At 48.2% G+C, this 15,618-nt stretch overlaps 1 protein-coding gene across 22 annotated transcripts in view; it reads right to left on the bottom strand.

The window, feature by feature from the left end:
* Positions 1-15,597, bottom strand: part of SMPD4 (sphingomyelin phosphodiesterase 4) — a 28,668-nt gene extending 13,071 nt beyond the window's left edge. For 4 of the 22 annotated variants that reach the window (XM_078329149.1, XM_078329161.1, XM_078329151.1 and 1 more), the window contains exons 1-11: positions 15,532-15,597; positions 14,168-14,229; positions 13,896-14,012; positions 11,698-11,781; positions 10,072-10,158; positions 8,731-8,873; positions 8,496-8,571; positions 8,012-8,120; positions 7,853-7,905; positions 7,578-7,729; positions 2,975-3,107 (exon numbers count right to left, since the gene is read on the bottom strand). In XM_078329149.1, the coding sequence (XP_078185275.1) occupies positions 2,975-3,107; positions 7,578-7,729; positions 7,853-7,905; positions 8,012-8,120; positions 8,496-8,571; positions 8,731-8,873; positions 10,072-10,158; positions 11,698-11,781; positions 13,896-14,012; positions 14,168-14,176 (963 nt within the window). In that variant the 5' untranslated portion in view covers positions 14,177-14,229; positions 15,532-15,597. Of the gene's footprint in view, positions 1-2,974; positions 3,108-7,577; positions 7,730-7,852; positions 7,906-8,011; positions 8,121-8,495; positions 8,572-8,726; positions 8,874-10,071; positions 10,159-11,697; positions 11,782-12,712; positions 12,836-13,895; positions 14,013-14,078; positions 14,230-15,531 lie in introns of those variants that run through there. The other 18 variants (XM_078329152.1, XM_035305526.3, XM_078329155.1 and 15 more) reach the window with 12 other exon arrangements.
* Positions 15,598-15,618: the final 21 nt, after the last annotated feature.

The following is a 15,618-nucleotide window of genomic DNA, read 5'->3' as shown; positions in this document are numbered from 1 at the left end:
AAACCTTCATTCTCAGAAGAAAACATGGGAGAAAGCTTCATAACCCTGGATTTGGCAATGACTAATTAGATATGACACCCAAAGCACAGCAACTAGACTTCATCAAAATCAACACTCTTGAGCATCAAAAGATACTACTGGTAGAGTAAAAAGGCAACCAGCAGGCATGGTGGCTCAGCCCTGTCACCCCAGTGCTTTGGGAGGCTGAGGTGGATAGACCACTTGAGGCCAGAAGTTCAAGACCAGCCTAGCCAACATAGTGAACATCTGTCTCTATAATAAATAGAAAAATTAGCTGGGTATGGTAGGGCACACCTCTAGTCCCAGCTACTTGGGGGTCTGAGGTGGGAGGACTGCTTGAGCCCCGGAGTTTGAGGCTGCAGTGAGCCGAGATTGCGCCACTGCACTCCAGCCTGGCAACAGAATTAGACCCCTTTGAAAAAAAAAAAAAGGAGGGCTGGGCGCAGTGGCTCATGCTTGTAATCCCAGCACTTTGGGAGGCTGAGGGGGAGGTCGGGAGTTCAAGACCGGCCTGACCAACATGTAAAAACTACCATCTCTGCTAAAAATACAAAATTAGCCAGGTGTGGTGGCGCATGCCTATAATCCCAGCTTAGCTACTTGGGAGGCTGAGGCAGGATAATCACTTGAAACCAGGAGGCGGAGGCTGCAGTGAGCCAAGAGCATGCCATGGCACTTCAGCCTGAGCAACTCCTCAAAGAAGAGCGAAACTCCGTCTCAAAAAAAAAGCAACTCAAGTGTCTACTGAGAGATGAATAAATAAACACAATGTGGTACATCCATACAATGGAACACTCTTCAGCCTTGAAAAGCAAGGAAATTCTGACACATGCTGTAACATCGATTAATCTTTAGTCCATTACACTATGTGAAGCATATTAGTCACACACAAATAAGTACTGTGTGCTACAGATAAATACTCTAGGCATGAGATCTAGGAGTCAAATCCATAGGAACAGAAAACAGAATTGTGGTTGCCAGGGCCTGGGTGGGGAACTGTTCAGGAGGTTTGTTTTTTTTTTTTAATTAAAAGAGATGGAGTCTCACTTTGTTGGCCAGGCTGGTCTTGAACTCCTGGCCTCAACTAATCCTTCCCTGCTTGGCCTCCCAAAGCACTAAGATTACAGGTGTGAGGCCCCTGTGGCCAGGCTGATTTAGTTTCAGTTTTGCAAGATGAAAAGCATTCTGGAGATTACAATGTGAATTTAACACTACTAACTGTACACTTGGAAATGGTTAAGACAGTAAATTTTATGTCATGTATACTTTATAATTAAAATGTTCTTAATTAAAAAAATAAAAAGGGCCAAGTGCAGGGGCTCACACCTGTCATCCCAGCACTTTGGGAGGCCAAGGTAAGTAGATCACTTGAGGTCAGGAGTTTGAGACCAGCCTGGCCAACATGGTGAAATCCTGCCTCTGTTAAAAATGTAAAAATTAGCTGAGTGTGGCAGCAGTTGTCTGTAATCTTAGCTACTCAGGAGGCTGAGGCAGGAAAATCACTTAAATCTGAGAGGTGGAGGTTGCAGTGAGCCAAGATTGTGCCACTACACTCCAGCCTGGGCAACAGAGGGAGACTCCATCTCAAAAAAAACAAAAAACAAAAAAAACAATGCTTTGATCCAGGAAACAGCAGAACCTTCCAGTTCTGCCCTATAAGCCTGTTTCATGGTCTCCTGCCCTCTTCATGGGCAGCAGAGCCCACAGTCCACACAGCCGAGAGTCATCTGGGCACCATGGTCCCTTCTGTGAACAGGGGCAATGGTTCTTACCATTCCACCCCCCAAGGATGCTGTGAAATGGCGTGGAGGCTTCAAAAACTGCAGCACCCCACATACTAGGAATTATATACAAGGTGGGAGACAAAATGCTATCTAATCTACATGATAGGCTGTCAACAGTGAGGCCGTGGCTATCAAGTCCACCCCAGGATCCAGTGTCAGAAGCAGTACCTGCCAAATCTCTCTGAGGTGTGCCGAGAAGACACAGTCAAGACCTGGGAATTGGCCAGCACTAAGGATGCAAGCCAGCCCATACCATGCTGAGAGGCTGGAGCCTCTCTGGGCAGACAAGGGAATCTGTCAACTACTACTTGGATCCCCTGAATCAATGGGAGGCCTGTGGAGGCTGCACAGATCCCTCACCATTCAGTGTCATACAAATGCTACTGGGGCGGGGCTTAGTATCTACATGACGGTAATCACAGAAAACACCTCCAACCACACGGTAGATGGAAACCAAAAGACTGCAACAATTACATTACCACAGGCAAAATGAAACAACTCCTATGGACAAGGGATCCTGGGATTAAAAACACCATCAATTAAATATAAGTTAGAAGGGTGGGCAGATTTATTTTCATATTTTCTAAATGTCATAGCAGGACAATACCAACAATTTAGAATCAGCCCCAGGCTGAGGGGCCATCTCTGGGACTCTGTCCCACATAATGGAAGTGGCTGAACAGTTTCTTTTCTTCTTTTTTTTTTATTAAGACAGGGTTTCACCATGTTGGCCAGGCTGGTCTTGAACTCCTGACCTCAGATGATCCGCCTGCCTCAGCCTCCCAAAGTGCTGAGATTACAGGTGTGAGCCACCACGCCCAGCCAACAGTTTATTTTCTTTTCTTTTTTTTTTTTTTTTGAGATGCAGTCTGGTTCTGTCACCCAGGCTGGCATGCACTGGCATGAACTCAGCTCACTGCAGCCTCTGCCTCCTGGGTTCAGGTGATTCTCCTGCCTCAGCCTCCAAAGTAGCTGGGACTAGAGTCATGCACTACCATGCAGGGCTAGTTTTTGTATTTTTAGTGGAGATGAAGTTTCACCATGTTGGCCAGGCTGGACTCAAACTCCTGACCTTAGGTGATCTGCCCACCTCAGCCTCCCAAAGTGCTGGGATTATAGGCATGAGCCCAGCTGGTTAAAGAGTTTCTTTTGACCAGCTCAACTCTCACCTGGAGCAGAGTTTCCGATCTCCAGATCTCATGGGAGGCTGGGTCTGCATTCACAGACGTCTGATGAGAGATGTGTCGCTTCAGGAGGCTAGTGTGGTGGAGGCCATAGGAAGCAAAGGGCATGGCTGGTGTCCTGAGGGAGAGATAGAAACAGGCCCGAGTTAGGGGGTCCCGCTGGCCTAGCCAGGGGCGATCTGGATATCTAAATCAATGACAGCAGGAACAGATTACAACTTGCTCAATGGCACCAATGCCCACCCCTCACCACCCTCTGATCCACACTAACATACCTGAATAAATAAACAGCAAAGAGAAAAATCTTCCTTACCACAGAGTGACCACTGACCCACTAATCAATGAAGGAGGGATGAAGTTAGACAACCACCATTTGGCAACTGTCCTATTAATAGCTGATTTGGTCAAGAATCAACAGTGAGGTGAGGCATGGGGGTTCGCACCTGTAATCCCAGCACCTTGGGAAACCAAGACAGGAGGATTTCTTGAGGCCAGGCATTTGAGACCAGCCTAAGCAATAAAGTAAGACCCTGTCTCTACAAAAATATTGAAACATAAAATAGCTTGGCATGGTGGCATGTGCCTATAGTCCTAGCTACTTAGAAGGCTAAGGAGGGAGAATGGCCGGGGCCAGGAGTTGAGGCTACAATGACATATGATTCTGCAACTGCACTCCAGCCTGGGGTGACAGAGTGAGACCCTGTTTCTAAAAGAAATAGGAAATTTCCAGCCCAGGCAATATGGCAAAATCCTGTCTACAAAAATCAGCCAAGTGTAGTAATGCCTGCTTGTAGTCCTAGATACTTGGGGGGCTGAGATGGGAGGATCACTTGAGCCCAGGAGGTTGAGGCTGCTATGAGCAGAGATTGCACCATGGAACTCCAGGCTGGGGTGAGAGAACAGACCCTGTCTCAAAATAAAATAAAATCAATTTGAAAAACAGGGAGAATCAACAGTGGATGTTAACACTAGTGGTAATTACATAGTCTTCATACATCTTCCTAGTATATTCTTGTTATCAATCTTTTTTTTTTTTGAGACAGAATCTTGTTGCCCAGGATGGAGTGCAATGATGCAATCACAGCTCACAGCAACCTCAACCTCCTAGACTTAGGCCTCCAAAGTAGCTGGGACCAACACCACCACGCCTAGATGATGTTTTTCTTTTTAGCAGAATCAAGGTTGTGCTATGTTGCCCAGGCACTCATTACTACTTTTTATATATATATTTTTTGAGGTAAGGTCTCACTCTGTAGCCCAGGCTGGAGTACAGTGCATGATCTTGGCTCACTGCCACCTCTGCCTCCTGGGTGGAAGCAATCCTCCCACCTCAGCCTCCCAAGTAGCTGGGATCACTGGTACACACGACCACACCTGGCTAATTTTTAAATTTTCGGGAGAGATGGGGTTTTGTTATGCTGCCAGAGCTCGTCTCACACTCCTGAGCTCCAGTGATCTGCCCACCTAAGCCTCCCAAAGTGCTGGGATTATAGGCATGAGCCACCGCCCGGCCTCAATACTATTTAGTCTAGGCACAAAGTACTTATTTTACAGTGGAAAAACCTGGCTGACACCTTTTCTGCCCAGTGATAAAGGGCACCTGGCAAGGACCAGGTGTCCCACTGCAGTGGTCCTGCCAACAAAGCCCAAAAACTGGGCCTAGTCACCAGCAAGTATCAGACAGCTTAAGGGGTAGCCACATGCTTTGGACGGGTCAAGGTCAGGAAAGACAGAAAGACCAAGGGACCATTCCTGACTGAAGGGGGCTAGAAACATCACTGCACACAGTGGGTGAGCCTGTGCTGGACTCTGGCCAGCTAATGGGCAAGAGTGGGGTACCTGGTGGTGAACCCCAAGTGGAGTCTGATGACTAGGTGGCAATACTAACTTTCTGGTGTGGTTATAGGCACTGTGACTACATAGGATAATGCATTCGCTTCTAGGAAATACACTGAAATGTTAAGAGATCGAGGGATGTCATATCCTGTAGCTTACTCATGTTGGCTTAGGGGAAAAAACACATACAATAGACATAGAATAAAACAGATGCAACAAAATGTTAACAATTTGGAAATCTGGGTGAAGGGTCTATGAAGGTTCTTTTTTCTAATGCAGGATCTTGTTCGTTACCCCAGGCTAAAGTGCAGCAGCACACTCACAGCTCATTAAACTCCTAGGCACAGTGATCCTCCCATCTCAAGCCTTCTGAGTAGCTGGGACCATAGCTGCACATCACCACACTTGGCTAATTTTATTTTTTATAGAAATGAGGTCTCCCTATGTTGCCCAAACTGGTCTGGCATTCCTGGCCTCAAGTGACCCTCCTGCCTTGGCCTCCAAAAGTGCTGGGATTACAGATGTAAGCCACCATGCTCAGTCTACAAGTCCTTTTTATTATGCGGGGAAGTTTTTCTATAAGTCTGAAGTTATTTCAAAATAAAAAGTTAGGTGTGGTAGCTTGCACCTGTAATTCCAGCTACATGGGAAGCTGAGGCAGGAAGATTGCTGAGGCTAGGCGTTCAAGAACAGCCTGGGCAACAGAGCAAGGCATCCCCATATCTCTGCCAAAAAAAAAATATTTTTTTAATTAGCTGGCTGTGGTGATGCATGCCTGTAGTCACTGAGATGAGAGGAAGGCCTGAGTGGTGACTGTGCCACCAAGTGATAATTGTGACACTGCAGCCTGTGTGACAGAGTAAGACCGTCTTTAAAAAATATAATGGCTAGGCCAGGCGTGGTGGCTCACACCTGTAATCCCAACACTCTAGGAGGCTGAGGCAGGCAGACCACTTGTGGTCAGGAGTCCGAGACCAGCCTGGCCAACATGGTGAAACCCTGTCTCTACTAAAAATACAAAAATTAGCTGGGCATGGTATAGCTGTAGTCCCAGCGACTCAGGGGGCTGAGCCAGGAAAATCGCTTGAAGCAGAGACAGCACCACTACACTCCAGCCTGGGTGACATTGAAACTCTGTCTCAAAACAAAACAAAACAAAAAATAAACAAAATAAAAAACCCACAATGGCTGAGTGTGGTGGTTCATGCCTGTAATCCCTCCATTTTGGGAAGCTGAGGCAGGAGGATCACTTGAGTCCAGGAGTTCTAGAACAGCCTGGGCAATAAAGCAAGAACCATCTTACAAAAAATAAAAGCTGTGTGTGGGGATGTATGCCTATAGTACCGGATACTTGAGAGGCTGAAGTGGGAGGATCACTTGAGCTCAGGAGGTCAATATTGCAGTGAGCTGTGATCACAATACTGCACTCCAGCCTGAACTCTGTCTAAAAAAACAAAAGGCAATTATATATATTTTTTAAGGGGGGGCAGGAGGGGGAGATAAGAGTCTTATTCTATTGCCCAGGCTGGAGTACTACGGCACAATCTTGGCTCACTGCAACCTCCACGTCTCAGGTTCAAGCAATTCTCCTGCCTCAGCCTCCCCAGTAGCTGGGATTATAGGTGTCCACCACCACGCCCAGCTAATTTTTGTATTTTTGGTAGAGGTGGGGTTTCATCATGTTGGCCAGGCTGGCCTCGAACTCCTGACCTCAGGTGATCCACCCACCTCAGCCTCCCAAAGTGATGGGATTACATGCATGAGCCAATTTGCCTAGCCTATATTATTTCTAAGAGAAAAAAATTAAAAAAAAAAACCCAAAAACCCAAAAAGTTAAAACAAGCAAAAAAGCCAGGCATAAAAAAATCACTGTGCAGCTGAATTCTGCATCTGACAAGGTGGGAATCCGCTTCACCTCCAACTCCTCCACAGGATCAGCAACATTTCAGGGTCACTGATCACTGTCACCACCTGGGCAGCCTCTCCTCCCTGCCGATCCCTTTTTCCCCTCCACTCTCTGGGGCATCTGTCCACACATGTGAATTGTAGGCAGAGGCCTGGCCTGGCCTGGCTTGCACATGCCAGCAGATCTGGGGTAGGCCAGCATCTGCAGGAAGGGGCCTGCAATGCAGTCTCCTGGGAAGGTGATGGGCCAGCGAGATTAAGGAGGGTAAGAGGAGCACAGGCAGCTGCTGCTGGGACAAGAGGGTCTCCTGGGAAGTCAGCCAAGAGGGCCTGAGTTAGGGCCCACTGAGGCCCCAGCACAGCTAGGCATCAAAGCCCCTCGTTCATACTCCCCACCTGTGCAATCCAGAATCAGACTCAGCCTGTTTGGATGGCACAACAGGCTCTTTGGCCCAGGGCCTCCCCCTCAAAACCTGCTCCTGGGTCCCACAGAGAATTCCATCTTTTTGGCTCATAGGATAACCTTTCCACCCTGCTCGTTGCCTCAGCCACCACCTGAGGGGAGTGCTGCTCGATGCAGAGCACAGCCCATTCCCATGCAGGCCATGGAGGCCTCCAGAGACCTAACAGCTTCAGTGATGGCCACAGACACCTAAAACTAAAGGACAGATCACCCTTCACATCCCCACCCTCCAGTCTGTGCTAAGATAGCTGGGAATGGGAAATGAGGCATAAGAAAAATTGGGGCACCCTGGACAAAGGATAGCACCACTGTCCCTGTGAACAGTGCAACTGACTGGGCCACTCCCTTATGGAAGGGCCAGGTCTTAACAAAGGGTAGCCTTACCTGGGAGGTGGTGAGGGGCTGGCGCCCCCTGGGCTGGAGGAGAGTGGTGGGGGCACACTGCCTTCGGTGGGCAGGAACCATGACAGGTACCTGTCCACCAGGATGAAATAGGCACAGTCTGAAGTACGGACGTGGAGGGACACAGGTAGTGGCTGGAAAACCAAGCTAGTTGTTAGCAAAGGCTCTGGACACTGCCTGGCGGCCGAGCACTGGCAAGTGCAGGAAGTCTTGGGCCGTGACCCCGCCCCTCCCAGAAAGAGACATCCCTTCCCTACCTTCTGAGTGATGAGGCTCAAGGCAAAGAAGAATATGTAATACTCGAACGGATCTGATGGCAGCGTCAGGGGCAAACATGCAGGGTTGCTGAGCCACCCCCCCAGTGTCGAGTGCTGGGCCACCCACAGCCTCCCTACCTCAGGGCCACCAAAGGATACTCAGGGCCAGGTTCAGGCCAAGGCCCCCAGCAGGGGTGAACTGGACTTTGTTGTGGTACAGAGGACTGTCAGGGAGGACACACTCCTGGATGGATGCCTTCACAGGACCCTGCAGAGAGAGGCAGTGGGGCTTGTGGGCAGGCGCTGGTGTGTAATGCCTGATATGTGGTGCCCCACATGCACAGCAGTCCTTCGGGAAGGCTGCTGGAGAAGAGACCTGCATACAGAACCCACCTGTGGGGATAGTGCCCTGCCTCTGAGAAGTGCCTGAACAAGAGTCTTTGCTTAAAACTTCTCCTACCATCTCATAAAAAGCTTCAGATGACAAAGGTAGCGGGCATGCAATACCCATCTCCTTTGCGTCTTATCCTGAAGCAACTCACTCCTCAATTTGCCCTCAGAGGACTGGAGGAGACTACCCATCGCCACAGGGCTGTGCAAGACCCACTGCCCTGAGCACCACTCTCGCCTCTGTTTTACTTACAGGCAGGTAGGAGACTGGAAAGTCAAACTTATAGTCTTCAGCTTGAAGCTTATAAACCAACTTCATCATTGGGCCACTGAAGATGAAATTGAACAAACAAACAAAAACAGGGCAAATGAACTGCAAATTATCTTGCTTTGATTGTTTCTTAACGTTAAGAAATTGAGAGAGTGACTTAAAAGTGGAATCACCATGAGGAAGCACCCAGCCTCTCTCAGGCGACAAACCTACCTACCCAGGGTCAAGAAATTCCATCGCGATGCTGTACTCCACAGGACTCACACGCCCCTGTAAGCAGCGGAGGTTCCAGCCAATGAGGACACCATCTAAGCTGCCAAAAATGTTCTCTACCAGCCATGGGAAGATGGTGTGCAGCTCCTGAAACAGTGCGGAAAAGCTGTGGGCAGGACCAGTGCCCATTCCTGCTCCTGCTCCAGCTCCAGCTCCTGTCATGCACCACTTGCTACCCAGCTCCCTCTGAGAAGGCCACTCCCTGGCTGAGACTCAGGGGATCAGCCCTGTACCCAAAGGAACCCTGGTGCCATGGTGCCAACAAGAAGAGCAGCTTTGGGTTCTTCCAGTGGGATGCATGGTATAAGTCGGCCTCCAATCAAAATACATCTTTTGTGTGTGATAGAAGACTAAATTTAAAAAAAAAAAAATTAAACAATGAAGAAAGTAAAAAAAAGCATGTTTTTTTGCAACAGAGTCTCACTCTGTTGCCCTGGCTGGAGTGCAGTGGTGCAATCAGGGCTCACTTCAGCCTTGACCTCCTGGGCTCAAGCAATGCTCCCACCTCAGCCTTCCAAGTACCTGAGACAATGGGCACACACCACCATGCTCAGCTAATTTTTAAATTTCTTGTACAGACAGGGTCTCAGTATGTTGCCTAGAGTGGTCTCGAGATCCTGGGCTTAAGTGATCCTCCCACCTTGGCATCCCAAAGAGTTGGGATTACAGGCATGAGCCACCACATCAAAAGATTCTTTAAAACAATGTTGCAAACTTCTGACTTGAACGATGTTCCATCAGAAAGGAAAGCAACATCCTTCCCAGAGTGAAGACCCTGAAACGTAGCCGACCTGTTGCCATTTGCTATTAACTCCTTGTCTAGGCCCACTACCTGGGCTTGACAATTCCAGAAGTGATTTAAATACATATTTTTAGCATTCTCAACCTTGGTGCTATTGCCATTTTGGGCTGGATACTTTGTTGTAGGGAGCTATCCTGTGCTTTGCAGGATGTTTCCAGCATTCCTGACCTCTACTTCCCAGATGCCAGTAGCATACACTCCCGATCCACCCCCAGATGTGACAACCAAAAATGTCTCTGACATTGCCAAATGTCCCCTGAGGGACAGTGCACCTGCGGTTGAGAACCCCTGATCTACAAGTTCAGATGTTTAAATGTGTCCATAAACATAATGGTCACAATAATGCCTCTGTGCCAGGCAGTGATCAGGGTCGGGTGGCAGGGGTTGGGGGGGTTGGGAGGGGTGGAGAAATAGGAATTACAGTAAAGTTCTTCAAGGAATGTATAAGACATGCTGCAAAAAGAGACATTAGCAAAGCTATACCTTTGCTGGAAAATCCTCAATGACTTTAACCAAGTCTTGGCACCGCTGTGGAAAGGGCTTATTTATAGAATCAGCTTTCAGGCTAGCCTAGAAGACAGAACAAAGCAAAAAAATCATGAGGGCATTCACTATGCAGCTTTTATTGATACTCTGTATTGAGTCAAACAGAAATCCAAGCAATAGGTTATGAGTTAGGCACATAACCACTGGCCTCATTCCCCAGCCCCTCACGTGTGTCAGTGGCCCAAAGAATGCTACTAGGAGAAGCTGTGGTTCTGTGCTCTCTGGACCAGGAACTCTCAGGCTTGCTTCCCAGTACCCCCTCAGAGTGCTGCACATCATCAGAACAGGACTGACTTACACTGACCGTTAAGTAGGGATTGGCCCCAGGGTCAGCCCCAAAACCAGAAGAGGATCTCAACTGTGTACGGGCAACTGTTATAGACCACAGAATGCCGCTGTGTCTGTATGCATCAAATGGAAATTTCCCGCCTGATGGACCACAGTGATTACACTGTTGTGACCATCAGTAAGAATGTCCAACAACATCAGGGCTATGGCAGAAGCTCTTAAACAAGCTGTGCTTTATTCAGTAAACAGTGAACCTACTAAACGACTGACCTTAAAACACGGGGCAGGCAAATAATAGACAGCTTCAGCCAAGTAGACACTAATCACAAAGGCAAAGGAGGGGCCAGAAAAGACTCAGGACAAGGACTAATGAGATCTACCCACAGTCACGGGATGTGAGGAAAGCCCCCTGATGACAAGGAGAAAAGGGGCGTCTGTGCAAATGGATTAAGATCAGGAGAAACTGCTAGAATTTCAATGTAGAGAGCTTTGCCAAAGGATGTCTAAGGCCTTGTCTACCCCCATATGAGGGTGGATTTCACAGTGCTTGAGACAGAGATGGAGACTTAAGCTGTCTGGCCATGGGCCAGGCCTGTTGGCTTCAGTGGGATGTACTAAGGAAGAATGTCCTTCCACATAAATGTTCACAAAAACACCTCCTAAGAACTAATATTAGGAACTTCCATCACCAATACTTACCTCATACCTAACTTCAAACTTCTCGGTAACTTTTCAGTATCATTTTTTCTTCCTTTTGAGTCTTTACTATGTTGCCCAGACTGGTCTCAAACTCCTGGGCTCAAGTAATCCTCCGACCTCAGTCTCCTCAGTAGCTGAAACTCCAGGCATAAGCCATTGCACCCAATTCTCAGCAACATGTTTAATACTTAAAGTGCAAACCTAGCAGCCCCCAGCACAACTGTCTCTACTTTTCACTGATGACAGTTATGATCATTAGAATGCTTCGTATCTATTCAAGAATGTACAGGTGATGAACAGTCTGATATACATCCTTCTCACTTGCTGCTCTTCCTCCTCAAACCCTTGGGAAGTTGAAAAAATAGCATTTGAATAAACTTGTCTTGAGACTGAACTCCAAGGGTTCTTTAGTATTAAGGAGGCACAGTCAAGCTTAAGTTGTCTGGCATTGTTGACATCACATGCCCCTGAAAAACAACCACTACAGAGCTCTTCAAATCAGTGGGAAGAACACTCAAGTCCCACAGCTACAGAACTATGGCCACACTGACACTCATGCAGGTGGCTGATATTTACCAGTAGAAAGCTGGGCTGCTGCAGGTGAGGGAATGCCATAGCAGCCTCCAGTGAAGAGTCGAAAATGGCCTTCTTAGCAAACCACTGTGGAAAAACAAAGATGAAATCTCAACATCTGCAACACAGAAGATTCTTTCCATTTTATTTTTTTACAGACAGGGTCTCATTTTGTTGCCCAAGCACAATGCAGCAGCACAATCACAGCTTACTGCAATCTCAAACTCCTGAGTTCAAGCAATCCTCCCACCTCAGCCTCCTGAGTAGCTGGGACTACAGGTACGCACCACCACAATTAGCCTGGCTAATTTCCTTTTTTGTTTTTTGTCGAGACAGGGTCCAGCTATGTTGTCCAGGCTAGTTTCAAGTCCTAGCCTCCACGGATCCTCCTGTGTTGACCTCTTAAATGTTGAGGTTACAGGTATGAGCCACTGCACCTGGCCCTAACAAAATATTACATAGTTTCACAATGCACGAGAACATCCGTGTAACATGAGACACATTACATTACCAATTCTCATGTTTTTCTTATTGATTTATTTATTTGAGACAGGGTCTTGCTTTGTTGCTCAGGCTGGAGTGCAGTGGTGTGATCACAGCCCACTGCAACCTCAAACTCCTGAGCTCAAGTGATCTTCCTGCATCAGCCTCCCAAGTAGCTAGGACTACAGGCACACACCTCCAAACCCAGATACTTTTTGTATTTTCTGTAAAGATGGGGTTTCATCATGTTGCTCAGACTGCTCTTGAACTCCCGGACTCAGGCCATCTATACGCCTCAGCCTCCCAAAGTGCTGGGATTACAAGTGTGAGCCACCACACCCAGCCAGCACTGCTGATGTTTTATAGAAACACTATTCTTGGCCAGGCGCAGTGACTCATGCCTGTAATCCTAGCACTTTAGGAAGCCCAGGCAGGCGGATCACCTGAGGTCAGGAGTTCAAGACCACCCTGGTCAACATGGTGAATCCCCGTCTCTACTAACATACAAAAATTAGCCAGGCACGATGGCGGGTACCTATAATCCCAGCTGTTTGGGAGGCTGAGACAGGAGAATCGCTTGAACCCAGAAGACAGTGGTTGCAGTGAGCCAAGATCGCATTACTACACTCCAGCCTGGGTGGCTGAAGGCAGACTCCATCTAAAAAAGAAAAAAAAAAGAAAAAAAAATTGATCATCGATACTTTGAATGCACTTGCAGCCCCAGGTTCCTCCCGGGGCTATGCTTAAAAAAAAAAAAGAAACACTGTTCTCATGCAGCCCACAGTGGCCAACTTCAGAGCCAAGTTTGTGGTACTAAATCCTTGGCAATGCTTATACAGCATTTGTTACACACCAGGACTCGCTCTAAAGGCTCTCTGTATATCTCCTCATTTAATCCTTAGTGGTAGGCAAAATTCTAAAGATAGCCCCAAGATTCCTGACCCCTGGCTGTTCAATCAAATACTCATCTAGGTACTGCTATGACAGCATTCTGCAGATACAATTAGAGTCCTAGTTAGTGTATCATAAGTTAGAGAGTAGTCCCCAGCTGATAGCCAGCAAGAAAACCGAGACCTCAGTTCTACAACTCCAAGGAACTGGATTCTGCCCTCAACCTAAATAAACCTGGAAGCAGCTTCTTTGCTCCAGATAACAGCAAAGCTGCCAACACCTTGAATTTAGTCTTGTGATACACAGCTGAGCCTGCCTGGACTTATGCATACATAACTATGAGATAATAAACCAGTGTTGGTTTAAGCTGCTAAGTTTGTCATATAAAAATAGAAAAAACATCTTCACAACAACCCTATGGGTACAGATGTACTATGAGTGCATGTCTGTAAAGACGAGGAAAGAGAGGCAGAAATGGGAAAAGTCACTTACTGTCCCACCCAGCTAGTAAGTGGCAGAACCAAGATTCCAATACAAAGACGGCCTCACGAAACTCTCTGAGACAGGGCAAAATCCCTGCATATTACCTTTGCACTATGCAATGAATGGAGGAGAAGAGCAAGCTCTGCCAAGGGAGCCTTTGAATAGTCATCAGAAAACTAGGATCAAAGGCCAGTGGCGGTGGCTCACGCCTGTAACCCCAGCACTTTAGAAGGTGCTAGCAGGTGGATCACTTGAGGCCAGGAGTTCAAGACCAGCCTGGTTAACATGGCAAATCCCCATCTCTACTAAAAATACAAAAAGTATCCAGGTCTGGTGGCAGATGCCTGTAGTCCCAGTGACTCGGGAAGCTGAGGCACAAGAAACGCTGATCCCAGGAGGCGGAAGTTGCAGTGAGCCAAGATCACACCATTGCACTTTAGCCGGGGTGACAGAGGGAAACTCTCTCAAAAAAATGAAAACAAAACAAAACAAAACAAAAAACTAGGATTAGCATTCCAGATTCCTACCTCTCCGCCCACCCAGATCAGAAATGAAAAATGCTCGGACCTAGACTTCGCAGAGGAAGTCTGCCAAGTCCCACTGGTGAGCTACGTACAGTTTTCATGGCCCAGCTCTGCCTACTGCACAAGTAAATGCACTGGGGTGGCACCAGGCAGTCTGTGGAGGGGAAGAGGCTGGGTTTAAGAAGGCTGTGTAGGCAGTTGTAGTGTGAGAGGAAACAGGAATCTCTGCCACTTGGCAATAGGAACATCTCCCAAGTTTTTTATTTATTTTTTGAGACAGTCTCACTCCTTCATCTCATTGCAACCTCCACCTCCAAAGTTCAAACAATTTTCGTGGCTCAGCCTCCTGAGTACCTAGGACTACAGGTGCCTGCCACCACGGCGGGCTAATTTTCCTATTTTTAGTAGAGGCAGGTTTCCCTATGGTGGCCAGGTTGGTCTCAAATTCCTGGCCTCAAGTGATCCGCCACCTAGGCCTCCCAAAGTATAGACTTTTTCAATTCTTAACCAAGCCATCAATTTCAGTGTTAAAGAAAATTTAAATGCCTGAGTCCTAAGACAATTGGTCAAGAAAACACCGTGCACTACTCCAAAATGATCAGAGTAGCATAAAACCGTGGACTGTTGGACAAACACAGAGTTTTAGAGGTGATGACGTGAAAGCATCTCTGCTCAGAAGCTTTCATGGGCAGCAACTGAAAGAGTGAGGCCCAGAGGAATTTCCGAGAGGAAATTCAAACCCGGGAATTCCAAGAGGTGTCTCGAACGCTCTGGTTCTGATTCTGCCACGGTCCCCCTCGCCCATCAAGGTCTTTGAGTGCCCTGCACTTAGCGTCCGCTTCATCTCGCCTCTTCAACACCTATTTTCTCCAAGAGCTGCTTCGGACCCCGTTTGGTTTTTTTTCTGAGTGTGACAGCCCTTAGGCAACGCCAATCGCTCCAAGCAAATTCTGTCACTGCCAAGACCTCCCTCAGCAGCATGACCCCGCTTGTTGTGCCCAACTCTCCTGCCAATTGGGCATCGGGACCCTATTACAGCTGAGGAAACCCAGGCTCGGAGATGTCGAGGACACAGTAAGGGTCGAGCAGAGACCCACATCCGGCTCTTCCCCCCACACCGCCTGTTGAGACCAAGGCTCAACTTCAACACAAAGCTCTCCTTCCCTCAATTCCTTTAACGAACTAACGTTCGTTAGTTCAACGAGCAGTGTCTCTCGTACACTACCGAGACAGAGTGTACGAGCCGCGCTATAAGGTGGCGCAAAGGCATGGCCCAGGAGGGTAGCAGGAAGACTCAGCCGGGGCCCTCGCCTCCCCAGCCCGCCCGGCCTGGGCAGAGCAGCCGGGGCCGGCCTGAGTCCTGGGGCTCGCGAAGGAACGGAGACGGCCTCCCCAGGGACTCGGGGAAGCCGCCGGGGCGCGGGACCATTTCACGCGCGCCTCCCGCGCCACTCACCTGTGGGACCCACAGCATTGCCCGACTCAGCTGGAAGCCGCCATTCCGCCACGGCGCCGAAATGTCGTCATCAAGCTGCGCACAGGA

This window comes from Callithrix jacchus, chromosome 6, assembly GCF_049354715.1.
Source record: "Callithrix jacchus isolate 240 chromosome 6, calJac240_pri, whole genome shotgun sequence".
Lineage (NCBI taxonomy): Eukaryota > Metazoa > Chordata > Mammalia > Primates > Cebidae > Callithrix > Callithrix jacchus.
This window is presented reverse-complemented; position numbering and strand designations above follow the sequence as displayed.